The sequence below is a fragment of the Saccostrea echinata genome, unplaced genomic scaffold, assembly GCF_033153115.1.
Source record: "Saccostrea echinata isolate AGI-Se365-2 ecotype Australia unplaced genomic scaffold, CSIRO_AGI_Sech_v1 ptg000028l, whole genome shotgun sequence".
NCBI lineage: Eukaryota > Metazoa > Mollusca > Bivalvia > Ostreida > Ostreidae > Saccostrea > Saccostrea echinata.
This window is the reverse complement of record NW_026889777.1, coordinates 4,567,638-4,587,915: the sequence shown is the minus strand read 5'-3', so window position 1 is coordinate 4,587,915 and position 20,278 is coordinate 4,567,638. Positions and strand designations below refer to the sequence as shown.

Genomic DNA, 20,278 nt, shown 5'->3' with positions numbered 1-20,278 from the left:
AAAAAGCTCTACTTGTTTTCTCTATAGTCCTATGTCATTTCTGATTTACCGGAAGATTTTGAAATCCTCAATTAATTTTATCGTTGATTTTATTCAACCACTTTTAATGCAATTATGGAGAAATTACATATTGTCATAATGTGTTTACGAATGAAGTACGCAACCATATTTTACATTTTCATGTTCAATTTTCCTGTCTATCAATTACATATATTCCAAATTATTAATACCAAATCATTATTAAATATATTTAATGGTAATACTTTCAACCTTTTATATTTTTTCTTTTTGGTGTGCTTTGAATTCTTAAAAGATATAGATTAATTTTTGAAGCGTTTAAAAACTTTTTTTCCCTTAAAAAAGCATTAATCAAAGATACAGAATATATCTGTAAGATTACAAAGCATGTTTTCAGTTTGATTATTTGAGGACCATTGAATAAAGTAAATATACATGTATTCACTTTCATCCATTTCATAATGGATTCTAAACAAAAGTTTTAGATTATTACATGCAATTCACATTCAATTTGATTTTCACTATTCATAAGGTTTAATTTTTCAATCATTTAAATGCATACACATTGTATGCTGAACATCCATAAGTAAAGAAGATTTTTAAAGGTGTAAAGTTTTTTTTTAAAAATATATGACTAAATATGTTGTCGCCTGCGTGGCGCAGTGGTTAGAGGGTTTGCTCTAGAATCACGGAGTAAGGAATTCTTATGTCGCGGGCCCGAATCCTACTGCGGGACGTGGAGACTGGTCCTTCAGATGAGACGGTAAAAATCGATCCCGAGGTCCCGCGTCGCTGTCGCAGTAGGTGGTGGCACAAAAAAGATCCCTCACTGCTCAATGGCCCTCAGAGCCGAGTATAGGTCAAAATTTGCAGCCCTCCACCGGCAAGTGGTGGCGTTTCCATATGAGTGAAAAATTCTTAAGAGGGACGTTAAACAACAAACTAACTAACTAAATAAGCCACCCTGAATTCTTAATGCAGTTTTGAAAAGTATATAATGTTCTTTCAATATAATATAAACTTGGTCCCACCCTTTGACCTCTAACCTAGGGCATAAATTACCCGAATCTTACATTCAGAGGAAAAGAATTTCAGATTTAATACAGATGGCTGCTCAATATTATGTAACAGTTCTCCTGTTGGTACCAGACCCGAAGTTTAAACGTTATAATAAAATTTAAAGCAATATGAGCTACAACTTTGATGTCGGAAATTTTTGTTGCAATATTGAAATGAACTATTTCAATGACAGAAAAACGAACGTTTATAAGCCTTTGTTGTTCTTATTTGCGATGGAGGGAACTGTTTACAAGCTTTGATAGAAGCAAATTTACATTATTGTCGTCCTGTACAATATTGATTTCTTATATAACACTATACATTCCATTGTACAGAAATCTTTCTTCTAAAACAAATTTAATACTTTATTTTAGTCTAATTGATCACAAAGTTTAAATTACATACAGATTTGTCATAACAGCACATTTTAACAGCAAAATAAAATTCTCAAAAATGCAGCTCATATTGCTTTAAAAAATACAAAGAGAGAGGCATTGATTGTATAGTTTATTATTTAATCTTTCCAATAATACAAACCCTTTTGTGTATTAGCTACAAGATGACGCTATGTAAATGACATATGCATGTATATTTGTAAAACAATAAACATTCATCGTATGAAATAAAAATCTAATTCACGCGTGTACATGTAGTTATTAATGAATATTTAAAAAGTTTATTGTAAGATTTACAGAAATATGACAAACCATGTTTTACCATATGAATCAGTGAGATAAAAGTAAATATACATGTATTTCAAATCCAAATCACCATGATTCATAAATGAATGGAAAGCAAGCATAATATGGTTATATGTCAAAATTATGGAATGCTCCTATAAATAGCTTATATATAAGAAATTAAATAACATGATTTTACATAAAACAAGGCAATCTTATCATTCTATCGAAATAAAATAACAGATAAAAACCGCGATATTTAAAAAAAAATACTACAGATAACATGTGTACACACACAGCAAGGATGTGGATTGTACACAATATATTAATATGTAAAAATTAAAAGATTTCAATATATGTTTAAATATGTGTGCAGGATATGCAAGGTAGTTGGACGATTGTAATAGCTTCTAGTGCATAACACTGTCTATCTATAGGAATGAATAAAGAAATCATTTGTCTGTGTATTAAAACAATTCCAAAATCACACAAATTCAACTTCAACAAATCGAAAATTAAAAAAAAACCTCTATTCGTAAGAAAACAGAAAGAAGATATGCATAGATAAGTAAATTGAATTAAAAAAACTTCTATCAATAAAACAAACAACGAATCAACTCCTAGAACGAAAGTAAAAATGTTTTTTATCGTACATATGTTCACTTCAACCATTTCTAGCCTTTAAAAAATAGCTTCCAAGATCGTAAAAGTATAGTTCATGCTTTTTGGCTTGCATATTTTGTATCATTTTTGCACTTTCGTTCTAATCAACATGAACGATAGTTGCTGTGACCTCAACGCTACTTGGATTGTACCCAGCAACAACAGGATAGAGCAACTCGGAGCAGTCAACAGCCTCTACTACGCAAATCTCCTTCTCAAGCTTCTTGTCGAAGACTTTCCATTGACCAAACTCAGTGTCCAAAAGAAAACCGAAGGTTCTTTCCATGGAACTTCCGGCGGCATTGGATGTAAGGACCTCATGATACAGCAAGTGGTTGTTATGGGCAATGTGTAAACATATTGCGTCACAATCCACGTGATGCGCGCCAATCATCGACCATGCGTACTTCTCTCCCTCCACAACCAAACTCTTCCCAATGACGGACTTCCTTGCGATTCCCAGTTCAAACACAAGGTTACTCTTGTCCAGAGGCTTTTTAACATGGATCCCAATCTTTATAGCATATTTAAATCTTCCGGGATATTGGAGACCTGAAGAGCAAATTGCGCCCTTGTATTTCTGCAGACGGCTGTTGTTCGGGACTAATTCCGTTTGCTCTCCAGAGGAAAGGTTCTTGAAGATCTTCCCGTCAGGAGAAATAGATACATCTCTGTGGGCCTTGTTTTTATCAAAGGTCAAGTCCGGCTCTACAAAAAAAGTAAGATGAAAAAAATTAGGTATTTAAATACAATCGCTGAATTTTTAAGCAGCTCTGTAGATTCACATAAAATAATAAAAACATGATAATCCTTACTTTGTATTCCAGGTGGCTTAGGATTAATTGGAGGGTCCTTCTTTGGAGTGGTCTCCTTGCGCGGTGGTGGTTCTTTTTTGCTGGCACTTCTTACGACAGCTTCAAAGAAAAAAAATCATTACATTTCAATGCAAAAAACCCATACTGGATCCTTTCAAGTCTGCAAAGACATTTGTTGCATAATTATGTAAAGCTGTTAATGAAAACCTCTAGCATTATGTATTACATGTACATAAATTGGAATTTAAAAAAAGATCATTAAATACAAAAAATAGTGTCTGTCTATATATGTACCTGGTTTACACTCGAACTCTTTTCTGACTACCACTCTGTCCAGTACTTTGATTTCCAGAACGTGTCGTCCTGATATGGCTGGTTTGATAGTAACCTCCATTTCATCCTTGCTTCCATGTTTCATCTTCATCAAAATTTCGGTCTCGGTACCTAATACAGAGTCGATCAAATGTCAGTGAAAAAGGTAATTAGAAACAGTGTTTTATCCACAATATTTACGATTTTCCTTCTATCATCACACTTTCTTACAAATAAATAACACAGATATGCATGTTTTTTGTATACTTTCAAAGATTGTTGAGTACCGGGTATTTGACGCAATTTTCACAAATGCAAACACGTCATAAAATTCAAACGCCTTAGAGATGCAAAATATGTTACCTTTTGGATCTTTCACAACTGCCTTTACATCACATACGTCTAAATCGCAGTCTTTGAAGGGTGTTTTCTTTTGGAAATCTCTCAGATTGACGACAAAGGTTGTTGACTTATTCTCTTCTAGTTCCTCTTCTAGCCCAATCTTGCAGTTTGGCGGGAAGGCCGATACGGACCAGACCTTAGCCATTTCCACAACCTTGCTTTGGATTTCAGAGATTAAACCTTTAGCATGAAAACCGAAAGTAGCCATCTCATGTGGCTCCTTATCAAAGAATTGCTTAGTCAGCGCATTCAGTCTATTGTCAATGGTATGGTCAATCTAAAAATAAAAAAAAATCTTTCTAGATCTCATTTTGACTTTTTTCTTTGACACCCGATTGTAACTTTGAAGAAAATAAATGTTCGAGAATGACACCTATTTCTAAATTATTAAAATGCATTTTGTTTTACTACAATTAACATGGTTTACGAAGGAGCCATTACTGCTAGTTAAGAATTCACAATACATGTATATACCTGCAATAATGCCGCGGCGTTTGTGTAAGCGAGAGCCTGATCGGTGAAATTGCTTGATTCTTCTATTTCACCCTTCATTCTTTTCAGCTCTTTCTCCTGGGTTTTCAGGTTGTCTTGTTTAGTCATGACACTGTCTTCTAAAGCTTTCTTTTGATCCGCTCTACCCCTTTCAATGATCTGTATCAGTTTGTCGAATGTTTCATCAATCTCACCCTCCACCTTCTTGCGCAGATCGTCGACTTTTCGCTGCTCACTTTTGACGTCACCAATGACCTGTTCCACCTCCTTGCCGACCTTCTCCATGGACGTCTTTTGGGTTTTGATGTCCTTCCGTCTTTCTTTTGCGACAGTCTCAGCGCTCTCGATCACATGTCCGTTCGATTCTTTGCAGGTAACAATGGCGCACATCATGCAGACGGGTTTCTGACAGGTATCCTTGGTGCAGTAGAGCTGAAGATCTTTATTATGATCACTGCACATCAACTGTCGGCAGAAAGCGTCAAGGTCTTGTGATTGCTTCAGCTTCTCCAATAGGATCAAGGTGTGACCCTTAGTTGCGCTTACCCGCTCGTGTGCTTTTTGGCATTCCACACACAGGAACTCGGCGCATTCTCGGCATCTGTGCGTTGCAACGTTTGACGGACAGGAGCTGCAGGATACAGCAGACGGCGCTCGTTTGACCTTGACAAAATCCATAAGGTCACGACGCGTGTTGTCTCGTGGACAGACTTTGTCTACATTGGTCACGGAGTGCTTTATCTTGCACGTTGGGCATTGCAGCTCGTCATTAACCTTGGTCTTGTTGAGACAATCGAAGCAGAGTGTGTGAAGACAGGGGAGAAGACGGGGGTGTTTTCCATCCTCGTTATATTGCTCATTGCAGACATGACACATAAGGAACTTCCGGGACAACTGGTCCGGTGCGAGAGACACCTGTGGAATGTTGGAAGGGGCCACAACCTCGAATTCTGTTTCTGCCATTGTGATACAATGTATCTGCAACAACAGGAAAGTCCTTAATGTCGATATCAAAAAAAATAAGTACGCTTTTCCGTTTTATTTTATTTCATTACATTCAGTTTATAATATGACCTGAAAGTCAAATTTCCTTATACATGTATATGTCTTCGGATATATAGCACTCATGAATTACAATCTTACTCTTGGATACCAACATTTAGTTTATAATATGAGCTGAGAGACGAATTTCCTTATATAAGTCTTCGTATCTATAGCACTCATGAATTGCAACATATCTTACTGAAGATTGGATACCAGCAGTAGAAATAACTAAGTACATGTACTTAGCAAACGAGAGAACAGTTGAAAAGTTTACTATTGATATTATACAATCATGTTGGTTGATCAGTATATTGTTTATATAAAAAAGGTGGTTATCTTAGCATATTGCACACCTGTCCGAATTATAATCATTTATTCATTCTCTCATTCAAGAACATTGTTTCAATTTTCACAACCAGTTTAGCATTATGACGTCATGGTTGCTTTTTAATAATTAAAATGAATATTTTGTTTATGTATAAGGGAAAACAGATAACGTTAAATACATTGACCTATATGCAAACCCTAACTTTGATCGAAATTGTATCTATTACGTATCAATACTGGCATGCATGCAATGGTATATGTGACAATATATATCTTTTAGATAACAAAGACATGTAAAGTTTTTGAACATTAGTAACATTTTCAGATTTCCATGTACTTATAAAATTTCCATCATTAATTGCACGTGGTTTTTAATGACACAAGCTGCGATCTTATTTAACATTTCATTCCTCGAAATTTAGTTTCGTTTTGAAACATCAAAATATTTCATATAAAAAATAAAGGTTTTAATGAATGAAAATGGCTGTCGAGTATTTTAATTAAGATTTTATTAAATTGTGAATTTCAGGATTTCCTTTTACTGAATTTAGAATCTATAAATGCATTCGCTTCCTCTCATTTAACCATCGGACTAATTATCAAACGCTCCATTGCTCTTATTCACCCCTCTTTCTCATTGTTTCTCTCTCTCTAAAAAAAAATCACGCTGATATTTTTCGAGGAATCTTAGCTTTGTACTAGAGAATAAAAGTTTATTCAGAGATGAGGCACAGTACTTACGTGTATCAATGCAGCTTTCGATTTAAGAATACTATTTCTGTGTTATCTGTCAATTGATACACTATATGGAGGTGCATTTGGATTACAATGTATGCTAGAAAATTGCGATGATGTACATCGTTTTTATCTGTGTCAGCTTATTTTAAATGTTTATTCGGAATGGACCGAATTATTGTTGATGGTTTTAAGATAAATGTTGAATATTGATAAAGTCTTGTAATATGTTGAATTGTTGTCATGTGTTTGAAAGAATGCAATAAGTGCTTGCCATACAGTTTTTAAAACGAAAGTCGAAAATTTGTTGGTACTTATAAATAGTCTGATAATTACGCATAATCTTGTGTCTGTGTATTTTTGAAGGAAAAAGAAATAACACAGTCATCCTACCCTCCCCGGTTCCCATCCATAGAGGTTATTATTCAATTGGTAAAAGGGAAGAAGAAATCTCTCATGCAGCGGTACGACATAAGGAGCGGATCCAAAATTCGTACGATCAATAAAGACAGGTCTATAAAGCCATTTGAGTTGATTCTCCGTTTTAAGGGGGACATACACGGTCCGGGGAAGCCAAGGGGGCATAACAAAAATTTTCTGGGTTATTTGCTTGTGGTTTCACATATTGCTCACTCTCTATATTGATATAATTATAATACTTAATAAAGTACTCTTAACATGGCCGTAGGAACCGGGGGGCACGGAGGGGGGGGGGCGTGCCCCCCCCAATAATTTTGCCGATATATACATTACTATAGTGAGCATAGATACTGTATGCTTGTGCCCCCTCAATAAAAACGTCTGATGACCTTTTTTTTTTTTTTTGCTTGTCAGGAAATTTTTTTTGGTAGTGCCTCCTCAACTGTCAACTGAAAATGTATGGCTGTGCCCCCCCCCCCCAACTGAATTTGCTTCCTACGGGCCTGACTCTATACCTAGAGAGAGAGCGATACATGTATGTGGATAAGAAGCCAATGTTGTGGTACTAAAGGATACCCTATCGTATACGTCCTTATCGTAACAAGCAGACTAAAACACATTGAAATTGTTTACATTGTGCATGTTGTGTGCACAGTCCCTAGCTGATTATGCAGTTGAAAGCGGTACGAGAAAGACAAATATTTGAAGAAAAACAAAGTATTATTGTTTACCCATTCTCAGAATAAGTGGGCATTTTGACAGAATGCATGTCTTCTGGCCCTACTTGAAAAACATGACGTATTTAAAAAGTATGTGTAATCATTATTTTTCATTCAAATGTAACTCTGCATACATACAGAATGAGAACAAAAACCTCTTTAGAAATCATTTTGTGAAATACAAAGCAGAAAACCTATCAAGTTTGCCAAATTTTGCGTGTCGCGTCAATCAGGTATCTTAAATTTCCGCATTTGTGAAATCTGCCGTATCTTTCAGGGCCTATTCATTGCATCTACGACACATAATGCAGGCAAGTATTTTACTAATAATGTGCAACCATATTCGGTACTCATTTTTCAGCTTGACTTCATGTTGCTTAAGGTAGTTCGATCCTCAGGTTATGAAAATGGCCAACTAAGTAAAGGAAAATGCTCTCGAAAATGTCTCTAAATTAACAAAGTAAAGTTTACTTACTCATGTTACACGTATTTCTTCAAAGTTCATCATTATAGTTAATCATATTTTATATAGGGAAAATCATCTAATGTCAATTTTTTTTTTTCAGGAAACACGAATAAAGGCAAAAGCTATGTATTTTCTAATTGAAAATTAATCCAGAAATATATTTCAGAATAAACAAATACAGGTATCCAGGCATTCTGTGAAAATTGCATTTTTTATGTGTTTAACTTTAGTTCTTCTATTTACTTCAATTATAATTGTTATGTAATACATTGTGTAAAAAGCATGTGCTATCGATCATTGTAAGACTCACTTCTAATTTCATATCATGCTAATAAGCATCAAAGGCCTGGTAAAAGGAAATTTGGTTACTCTAAAAATGTTTCTTTTTGTACTTTTATGGGGTACAACTGTTAACTTTATATATAAATTTTCGAAGACTTCAAAGAACTTTGAATCATTTTGAGATGCATGAAGTGAAAATTATTGCACGAAAAGATTTCAATTTCAAGCTTCATTTTGAGACTTTTTAAAGTAAATAATAATTTTAAGAGTTATGGTTCCTTGCTGAGGAGCGGATATCCTTAAAGGTGCCGTAAGCTATGTTGCCGATTATAAATGTGTCTTTTGTCACTTTTTTTGAAAAAAAAAAATCATATCTCACTTACTAATATCCAAAAGTTTAATAATATTTACTGATCTGTTAAGTAATATAATTATACATCGGGGACAAAGGATTTCGTGCGAACATCTTTATTCTATGTTTCTGAACCGTCGTTTTAAGTTTAATTGTAAGCTACATGTACGTTATCGTGGAAAAACAAAATGTATTATGTAGATGCCTCTGTGTTTATTTTACATTACGTTCTGTGTACACTTCAGTATTTCTCGATCGAACAGATAAATTTATCAGGACAAAAACGTCTGAAATTGCCTACTACTATAGACAAGATGTTATTTACATTGTGTAATCTTCCTTGCTATCCTATTGATAAAACACCATAGACAAGTTTTTTTTTCGGAAATTATGATGATTGATGATGATGGGCAAGTTTTTGCATTGTATATCACCATCCACTGCTCCTGTCCATACGCCATAACCCCCCCCCCCCTTGAATTTGTCTTGATGCGAGTGTATTCCCTAATCAAGGATTGAAGGAAAAAAATTTTTTTGATAAATTTATATTAAAAATGCTTTCTTTTATATATTGGGTAAGTTCACTCTTCATGAATTGTAATCATTTTAAGATATTTGACACCACGGACAATATTTATCGTCAAACATTCATGAATCGATACTGAAATCTATACGTTCTCTACTGGCTTGTCTATCACTTATCAATTAATCATTATATCAATTTATATATACACGATAATCTCTATCTAAGAAGTTATTTAATAATTTTATCCTTGATTTTTTTTTATCTGAAGATTTAAATTGTGCTTAATACTATTATAACGAAGTAACATAGGCCTCAATTACATAGATTACGTTATGTAATCGAAACGTAAAAGAAAACAGTGGGCATTAAAAACAGTACAAATGTTATCACTACAAAACAAGGTTAACAATCAAATTAAAATTCATATGTTGTATTTGTGTTTGCAAAATATTTTAAACACTGGGTTTTATTTTTATTTTATTTTCATTATAATACACGCAACTGCAAGTTAAAAAGAAAAATTCAAGATATTTTAAAATTCAAAAATAAAAAGATTTTTTGTAATGAACATTTGGTGGTATACTTTGGTTTGTGTCATCGTAAATGCTCTTAATTACTTTGACTTATTCCTGTTCGCTCCTTGGGGGTACATAGGTCAGCAACAACACCGCACCAACGGACTCCGTTTTGGGCTATATTTTTCACTTGGGCCCAGGTAAAACCTGCCTCTTTTGCCTCCATTTCCATGGATCTTCTCCAGGATTGCCTGGGTTCCCCATAAATCTTGTTTCTTTACAATTTTTTGAGCAGTAGTCAAATTGAATATTTCAGTGCATTGTTTAATTCAAATATGTCATGAAATCTGAATTTTAATAAATAATTTTGAAGTTAGAAGTTCTACCCAAACTTTACTCTAAAGCTGGCGAGTGACATACCTTAATCCATGTGATTGTTGAGTGAAGTTGACTTAAAATACTTTTAAAAAGACTAAAAATATATATATATGACTTGTGTATTGATATGAAAAAAGTGTGTGATTCCTTTCCATAATTCTTCTTTCACCATTTGAGATATATAAGTATATTTTTTCAAGCCTGTATGGACTCTACAACATTTCTTTAATCCCTTTTTTACACTGTAACACTAATTAATCTTGACCTTATGCACTAGTGTGCATTTAAATGCAACGTATAGGTTCTTATATGTACATTAGGTTAAGAAAAATAATATTGTTAGATCTATTGATTTTTAAAATAACATGCAGCAAGCATGCATGTACATAAGCACAATGATTTACATAATGCTAGGTCAATATGCCTACAGAATAAATGGCAATTTTTGTGCCTATTTAAACTTCTAGATCTGATTTAAAGAAAAAAAATGGGGAGTGTCTGTGGCTAAAAAATTGATTGTACATAAATCCAGACAAACGATCATCTATTGATTTTTTTTTTTTGTAATTTGTTAATCACATGTCCTTTAAATGCACCGATTAACTGATCACAAGTGAAGAATCATTCATTGTTATTTCATAACATATTGTAAATATCAAAATAATCTCTGTTTGTAACAGGGATCAGACGAGATCAAAATATTTCCTTATTCCCACAACAATTAAATAAAGGAATCAATGGATCGCCATAACCCCGTAAATATTATTCATATATTAATCTGTCCCTTACATCTGTTCTTATAATGAAGTTCCTGAGGTATATTTACTTATAGAAACAGGCTATGAGACCATGGTCTCATCTAACTCAAAACGAGGCTATTGCTCACCGGAATGGGTTCTCTCATCTATTTTCCCCTAATCATATCCGGTTATAATGTAAGCCTTACGATTATGAAATTATTTTACTTGTATCAAGCCTTAAATTTAGACCTTAAATATAGACTTTAGTTCTGTCTTTAGGGCCATGGAGCAGTGAGGGTTCTGAAGCATTGTAAACAGATTTTAAAATGGAGAAGGCAGGTATGATAAAAATTGACTAAAAAATATATAACCATATTTCCAGGGACCTACTAGTATATAGGTCCCTGATATTAATTATTTCATTATTAAGAAGAAAATGTCCAGTTTACAAATGAGGAAAATATGACAACACACTTTGACACCTATGAACAGACAAACATACAGGGTCTTATGTTTACAACACTGTAGCAAGAGACCATTGACATAAAACAGCCTTAAACATGCATGGTCTCATGTTTACAGACTGTAGCATGAGACCATTGACATAAAACACTCTTAAACGTGGATGGTCTCATGTTTACAAACTGTAGCATGAGACCATTGACATATAACAGTCACAAACACACATGGTCTCATGTTTACAATACTGTAGCATGAGACCATTGACATATAACAGTCACAAACACACATGGTCTCAATACTGTAGCATGAGACCATAGACATAAAATAGTCTTAAACATGCATGGTCTCATGTTTACAAACTGTAGCATGAGACCATTGACATATAACAGTCTTAAACATGGATGGTTTCATGTTTACAAACTGCAGCATGAGACCATAGACATATAACAGTCACAAACACACATGGTCTCATGTATACAAACTGTAGCATGAGACCATAGACATATAACAGTCACAAACACACATGGTCTCAATACTGTAGCATGAGACCATTGACATAAAACAGTCTTAAACATGCATGGTCTCATATTTACAAACTGTAGCATGAGACCATTGACATAAAACAGTCTTAAACATGCATGGTCTCATATTTACAATACTGTAGCATGAGACCATAGACATATAACAGTCACAAACACACATGGTCTCATGTATACAAACTGTAGCATGAGACCATTGACATATAACAGTCACAAACACACATGGTCTCAATACTGTAGCATGAGACCATTGACATAAAACAGTCTTAAACATGCATGGTCTCATATTTACAAACTGTAGCATGAGACCATTGACATAAAACAGTCTTAAACATGCATGGTCTCATGTTTACAAACTGTAGCATGAGACCATTGACATATAACAGTCACAAACACACATGGTCTCATGTTTACAAACTGTAGCATGAGACCATAGACATATAACAGTCACAAACACACATGGTCTCATGTTTACAAACTGTAGCATGAGACCATTGACATATAACAGTCACAAACACACATGGTCTCATGTTTACAATACTGTAGCATGCGACCATTGACATATAACAGTAACACACATGGTCTCATGTTTACAATACTGTAGCATGAGATCATTGACATATAACAGTCACAAACATGCATGGTCTCATGTATACAAACTGTAGCATGAGACCATTGATATATAACAGTCACAAACATGCATGGTCTCATGTATACAAACTGTAGCATGAGACCATTGACATATAACAGTCACAAACACACATGGTCTCATGTTTACAAACTGTAGCATGCGACCATTGACATATAACAGTAACACACATGGTCTCATGTTTACAATACTGTAGCATGAGATCATTGACATATAACAGTCACAAACATGCATGGTCTCATGTATACAAACTGTAGCATGAGACCATAGACATAAAACAGTCAAAAACACACATGGTCTCATGTTTATAAACTGTAGCGTGAGACCATTGACATATAACAGTCACAAACACACATGGTCTCATGTTTACAAACTGTAGCATGAGACCATAGACATATAACAGTCACAAACACACATGGTCTCATGTTTACAAACTGTAGCATGAGACCATTGACATATAACAGTCACAAACACACATGGTCTCATATTTATAATACTGTAGCATGAGACCATATACATAAAACAGTCACAAACACACATGGTCTCATGTTTACAATACTGTAGCATGAGACCATTGACATATAACAGTCACAAACACACATGGTCTCAATACTGTAGCATGAGACCATAGACATAAAATAGTCTTAAACATGCATGGTCTCATGTTTACAAACTGTAGTATGAGACCATTGACATATAACAGTCTTAAACATGGATGGTTTCATGTTTACAAACTGTAGCATGAGACCATAGACATATAACAGTCACAAACACACATGGTCTCATGTATACAAACTGTAGCATGAGACCATAGACATATAACAGTCACAAACACACATGGTCTCAATACTGTAGCATGAGACCATTGACATAAAACAGTCTTAAACATGCATGGTCTCATATTTACAAACTGTAGCATGAGACCATTGACATAAAACAGTCTTAAACATGCATGGTCTCATATTTACAATACTGTAGCATGAGACCATAGACATAAAACACTCTTAAACATGCATGGTCTCATGTTTACAAACTGTAGCATGAGACCATTGACATATAACAGTCACAAACACACATGGTCTCATGTTTACAATACTGTAGCATGAGACCATTGACATATAACAGTCACAAACATGCATGGTCTCATGTATACAAACTGTAGCATGAGACCATTGACATATAACAGTCACAAACACACATGGTCTCAATACTGTAGCATGAGACCATTGACATAAAACAGTCTTAAACATGCATGGTCTCATATTTACAAACTGTAGCATGAGACCATTGACATAAAACAGTCACAAATACACATGGTCTCATGTTTACAATACTGTAGCATGAGACCATAGACATATAACAGTCACAAACACACATGGTCTCAGGTATACAAACTTTAGCATGAGACCATAGACATATAACAGTCACAAACACACATGGTCTCATGTTTTCAAATTTTAGCATGAGACCATAGACATATAACAGTCACAAACACACATGGTCTCATGTTTTCAAACTGTAGCATGAGACTATTGACATATAACAGTCACAAAAAATCATGATATCATTTGAAATGCTAACTTATATAAGTAGTATTATTATATTTGTTCTGTTTAATTTCAGATGTTTTGCTGGTTTTCAAGTCATGGAGTCCCTTGAGTTACCAAATGTGCCATTCACTATTTTTTAAGAACATAATTTAGATAAGGTAATTAAATAATTGTGAGATTGATATTTGCATTTTGCAAAGTATGTCTATTATATACACTGAATATTGAGAATTTTATTGGCACATACTCTATACTTTCTTCAGCACCTAATTCATTATAAATGAAAATGTTGTAAATTAGAGCATTACTGTCTCAAGACGGACCCTTTGTCTTTCCAGACTTCAGAATTTTACATCAATTGACTGCACTTGAATTGTCATACAGGTATGTACTGAAAATTCAATGTCAATACCGGTATATACAAGAGGTGTAATTTATGGACAACTTAAAGGTCTTACGCAAGGAAATAGCCAATCAAATTGAACTTAGTTAATTATAGTTCTATATATTTAGAGACAATTTCTTTTTATTTTTTCATTTTCGGCATCGTTTTTAGGCCTACAGTATTAATTTTGGACTCATGTATCAGGTATATCATATCTTTAGCACAATTGTCCCACTGAATTAAAGGGAACTCATTTTTAGGTGTGCATGAAGCAACTTCCTGGATGGTGTGTAAGTCTAGATCTGTTTGTCAACATGTGAAATCTACATGTATTTCGGGGTAGGTATGTTTACATTCAACTTTTTTTCTTAAAAGTCGCATAAGGCTTATTTTTTCTGATCTCAAATTTTTGTTTAAGTATTAATCTTTATTATCTCTTTCATGACTTATCTGCTGAGAGTCTAGTTAATTAATTTATTAATTAAAGCTATATAGTAACATATAGTGAAATTTTTTCCTTCTGTGAGACCTAAAGAGTAACAGGTAACTCTCATTTTGACTGCAATTTCTCTGATTTCAGGAGTAGTCTCCCCTGTTAAAGATCAATAATGGTGGATATACAATGTGGGATGCAGTCTGGTCATCAAGAGAGAGTTTTGACACCCGTATACATGTATTTCTACCAATCACCTCCGTAACCTTTGTTGTGTTCATCAGACAGGTAAGAAAAACAAGAAAATAAATTAGAATAATTTTAATGAGATAAATGATAAAAAATCAAACATATTTACAGGTACAGACTCCCTTGTAAAAGAAAATGTCACATTTTACACGTACAATTTTATACGTCATTTACATATCCACATTTTCCCCATTTACACAGTTGAATAGAATCAGTGCATAATAAAACATAGCAACAATTATTACCATACGGTCTTTCAACTTTCATTTTAATTTTGGATCTGTTGGTGATTTACTGTAAGTGTCTTTAGATTTTTTATCGTACAGCTGATATCTTTTAGATGTAAAGTATTTTCTTTGAGATTTATATTTTAACAGTTTTTGTTTCATTTTAAAGTAATTTTGCTTATTTTGTTGTTGTTTTAGATGATGGACCACTCTACTTCCTTTTACAACAGTGCCCCTGCAGATTCACAAAGTTCCAATGTTGAGTTTCCATGACCCCTATTCAGTGAGTGCACAACTTTGTATGTTCTACTTTCAAAATTTCTACTTCTTGTAATATATTTTGGATTTGATTTTAAATATGCCCTATTCACAGATCCATATTTTTGTGTACAAGTATGATATTTAATTCTATCAAGATTACTTGGTCCTAAAGTCAAATTTATATAGTCTTTTAACAAACATTTGTCTTCTTCTGTCATGTTTAATTCAAAGTCAGTAGGCAACACTGAAGATTTCCACTTATTGCTTTTCAGTCCACGACAGGAAAAGGAATAAAGTTGACAGGACTTCCCACACTGTCCTTTGTAGCAACTTACGATGGAACTGACAGCAGTAGACATAGTCCGCTTCATCAAAGGTAAGTCTCCAGAGTGGTGTCTCGTACTCTGTCCTGCATCGAAGCTTCAGGTCCAAGCCAAATCTTCTCTGCATGGATTCTCTTATGGCTTTGGTGCTTCCCAGAAACATGTGACTGCTGAATGGAGCCTTAGCAGTCTGTTTTTTTTGAGAGTCAAAGAAATGATGCAAGTCTTTAAGGTTTTCAATGACATGTCCTTGTTTTTCAGATGCAGCGCTTACTTTCTCCATCACTGGTGAAATGGGAAATGACTAGGGGACGATCATCACTTTGTAACTCACCAATACATTTTGCAGTCCATCACTTCTCATCTCCAGTGGTGGTCTCTGGAGGAATGGTTGCAGTGCAGTCTTTGTTCCTTGGCAGGTAACTTCCTTTCCTTTGCTTTGCTTCTTAGGTGTGCACCTTTTTTGCATAGTTTATTCCCACAGAACACTGCCACAACATTTTTCCTCCGAGTTACATTTTCACTTAAGTCGCTTTGGTGGCAGCTTGGAATGGGGTTTTTCCAATGGCACTGAAGGTGGCACTGAAGGTGGCATTATTATACCGGGCATCTCCTTCCGCTCTGATAGGGGTATAAGGAAGTCCACATTTTAGTTCTTGAATGTTCTGCCTTATTTTCTTCATACTGTTTTTTAATCGAAGGTTAAGGTACCAAAAAAAAAATAATTACTGTTTTAAATCCATGCAAAGCATATTTTCTTTCCCCTTCCCAATCTTTGCTAAATCTTCAGCCACATATTGCTTGTGAATAGAGAGGATGTGTAGGTATCTTAAACCAATTCATTCAATCAAGAGCAATGTCAAAGTGTGTAAATCATTGTCTAGGGCTTATTTTCTCTCCCCTTGGTCCAAACTAACATGTGTTTTATGGTTAGAGTGCTAAATGGTTATGGGTATACAATGACCTTGAACCAATTTTATAGATTCAAGGTCAAGATTATAGCAGATCTCTGTTTAAAATCCTTGTAATGAACATATGTTCTCCCTGTGGCCCATTGTGGCTCATACCTCACACGAAGAGTGTCCAAGGGTAAAGGTGTAAGTCAAGAGTCAAGGTCAAGCTCCAAATACATTCCTCTACACTATGTCTATTTCATCCCAATGACCCTTACAAAAAATAGCAGGCCCCTTAAGATGGTCACTATCCCAATGATATCTAGTTAGACTATTTCTGCCTGAGGATGAAGTCTAAACTTACTGAAATTTTTCAATAGTAATTCTTTTAATGTTATTCATGTATATTGAATTACTATACATGTACCTTTTTTTGAGTTTGTATGTTTGAAGCTTCCACATGTACACAAATCTTCTTTTTTGAATTTGAAAATGTTTTTTTAATTTATTCATGATTCATATTTTAACATTGACTTTTCTTGTATTTCAGCTTGAAGCCTTGCTTATGATTTTTCCTTGTACCCACAATTGTCTGCCAAAAACAGCCAATGCAATGAACAATCAAATGCAGGGTTGACAAGGATTAAAGATCAACTTTCCTATATGACAGCAAATAGTTTCATGATGCATTGTATATTTTACTTGTGGAACAAGAATTTGTTAATCATCAATTTAAGAAAAGAGCACAATTTTCACACTCCTGTGAGAAGAGAAATATAATTAAGTATTGAATGAGTATATGTTTGAATTTTTTGTCAAGCATGTGATATTTACGAATTGAAATGAGAAACTTTCAATAATAGAATTGTTTACTAGGAGTGTAGATTATTACTGTTATTAGGTCACCCGAATCACTCTTGTCAATGTTGTGTTAACATACTGACATTTTGAGCTGCTTTTTTGAAACCGCTCTGGCAGTTTTAACCAATTTTGGCATAAGGCATCAATGGGTGAAGGGGAACAAAAATTGTGAGTTTTATGGTCCCTACCCTTGGAGCCTGAGGGTGTGGCTAAAACCATCAAAATTAATGCAATCTTTGAAAATCTCCTTTGCTCCTGAACATCACGCATTTAAATTGTTGGCATGATTGTAATAAGAATTGACTCCTCTACCAAAATTGTGAAATTCATGGCTCCTTGGTCAGGGGTTCTGGTGTAAGGTCAGAACTCATTTGATTATATAGAGAATATGCATTAATTCTTTAAAAATCTTCTTCTCTCCCTTTGTATATTTATCAGACAAACTTAGCCATGGTTATGATGAGCAAGAATGCCTCTTTCAAAATTGTTGAATTCAAGGATCCTGGGTCAGGGATTCTGGTGTCAGGGTGGGCTCGCTCTATTGATTATATTGTGAAAATGCATTATTTCTTAGAAAATTTTCTCAGGGTTGTTTTATACTCAGGTGACCGTTAAGACCCATGGGCCCCTTGTTACTCTTTTACATACCATGGTAACTATTTTTATTTTTTTACTATTATTGCTGCAATCATTTGCAAGCATTGTAGGTATATTATTTTCTTCATTAAGTTCTCTGCCATATGCATAATTTATAAGCTTAATTATTTCACATATATTATAATATTACTTATCATACACATATTCTATTTTGTTGTTAGTAAATCATTTGAATGTATCTACTATATTGTGATTGAAAGCACATTTGTGAATTTCCCATATTTTCCTGAGCAATAAATATTGAATTGATTTCAGCATATTTCATTATGTATTCATACATGAATGGATTAGTTTACTCCTTACATTGATGAATTGAATACTGTTAGACATGACCAGTTATTGTTACACTATCATAAAAGAACTCGTTACTTATACATGTATGCACAGTTTATTCTTATTTGACTTTTTGCTTCCTTGTTTTCAAGGTCTGTATGAGTAGTTTGGTTACAATATACATGTACAAATACAGCGCTAGCTCTTACAATCCAGTATTGAATTTTTGAGCTGGTTTTACAATGTAAATCAAATTATATGCAATTTAAAATTGGACAAATTTATTATTTCTTGTTTAAAATGGGAAATATTCTTCTAGTTTCTTCAACACTTGATGTATGAAAGAAAATGTGAATATGTGGAAATTATTTTGAATTGCATTTATATGTTTATTAATGTGTTCTGATTATTACACTTAAGTAAACTGTTATCTTCAGTTTCAAATACTTTCTCCTTATTTTATATCAGTAAGTAGTCAACAGTGAAATGTTATGTTCCCAGAGAGCACCTGGGTAGTGATGCAGGGGTTGGGGTTCTATTCCTAGTCCAGTCATACATTTTCTCCTTTCCTGTTACACATGATGGACTCAAAACAGAAAATAGTTCATAACCAAAGGATGAAGATTACAGATAACTTGAAGGAAAAATTGTATATGAATTGTATATGAAACATATATGGTCCCTAGGTGTAACAGTGAAAAGGTTCAGCTTCAATTTGGAGTATTTATAGTTATATAAGGACAACTAGGGATGATCTACTAGACAGAGGCAGCCATTGTACACAGTCTGATGTATGTATCAAGCAAAGGATCTTAACATTTGGAATTTTTTTTAACTTAAAATTATTTGACCTTGTGACTTTAAATAAATAGAGTCATCTATTCTGTTGGGGGTATCCCAAGAATATGGATAAAAGGGTTAGACACAATCAAAGGCCACTTGTTTGATGTTAGAAGGGGTGAATCTATGTAAACCTAGAGGTACTGTGAGCACTAAGCTCACAAAATATAACTCCACCCCCTCTCATGTGAGTAAAAGGCAGAGTACATTTCTTGGCACTATGTAAATGAGATTCTGTGAAAGCTCCATTGAATTTTATTCTGGGGTGTAGGAGGGGTTGCAGTAACAAATTGGATACACCTTTATCAAGTATAATGGCAAAATCGATTTTTTGTTATGGGAAACTCCAATTATTTGTCCGATCAAAACGTAAAATAGGAAGAGCACTTTGAAATAAAGATTCTGCGAGTCTCGTTCAATTTTATATATATATATATATATATATATATATATATATTATTTTTTATAGTAGGAATTGCAAATAAAAGATGGGTTTCCCTAATATTATAGAAAGAAAGGCAAAGTAAATGTTTTGTGATGGGAAACCCCAAATATAAGTCCTATCGAAACGTAAGATGAAATGCACACTATGCCACTATGGAATAAAGATTTCGTGAAAGTTTCATGGTGTTAGAGAAGTTGCAGATACGGGATGGTTATCCCCAAGGATAATGTACACCCCTCTTAATATATACCCCAATTTTCAAACAGGGGTATTATAAAATGCATTA

At 34.1% G+C, this 20,278-nt stretch overlaps 1 protein-coding gene and 1 long non-coding RNA gene across 2 annotated transcripts; one reads left to right on the top strand and one right to left on the bottom strand.

Annotated features, from left to right (window-relative positions):
• Positions 1 to 1,567: 1,567 nt before the first annotated feature.
• On the bottom strand, positions 1,568 to 5,440 carry LOC133194047 (tripartite motif-containing protein 2-like). The gene is made up of 5 exons (XM_061329973.1): positions 4,424 to 5,440; positions 3,911 to 4,226; positions 3,530 to 3,679; positions 3,236 to 3,334; positions 1,568 to 3,128 (listed from the first exon to the last, which is right to left on the bottom strand). The coding sequence occupies exons 1-5, from the start codon at positions 5,402 to 5,404 to the stop codon at positions 2,521 to 2,523; spliced, it is 2,154 nt and encodes a 717-aa protein (XP_061185957.1). The 5' UTR covers positions 5,405 to 5,440; the 3' UTR covers positions 1,568 to 2,520.
• A 9,604-nt stretch (positions 5,441 to 15,044) lies between these two features.
• Positions 15,045 to 19,063, top strand: LOC133193646 (uncharacterized). Its single transcript, XR_009721966.1, has 5 exons — positions 15,045 to 15,251; positions 15,638 to 15,722; positions 15,973 to 16,076; positions 16,285 to 16,442; positions 17,467 to 19,063. It is a non-coding gene; the product is annotated as an uncharacterized LOC133193646 (long non-coding RNA).
• Positions 19,064 to 20,278: the final 1,215 nt, after the last annotated feature.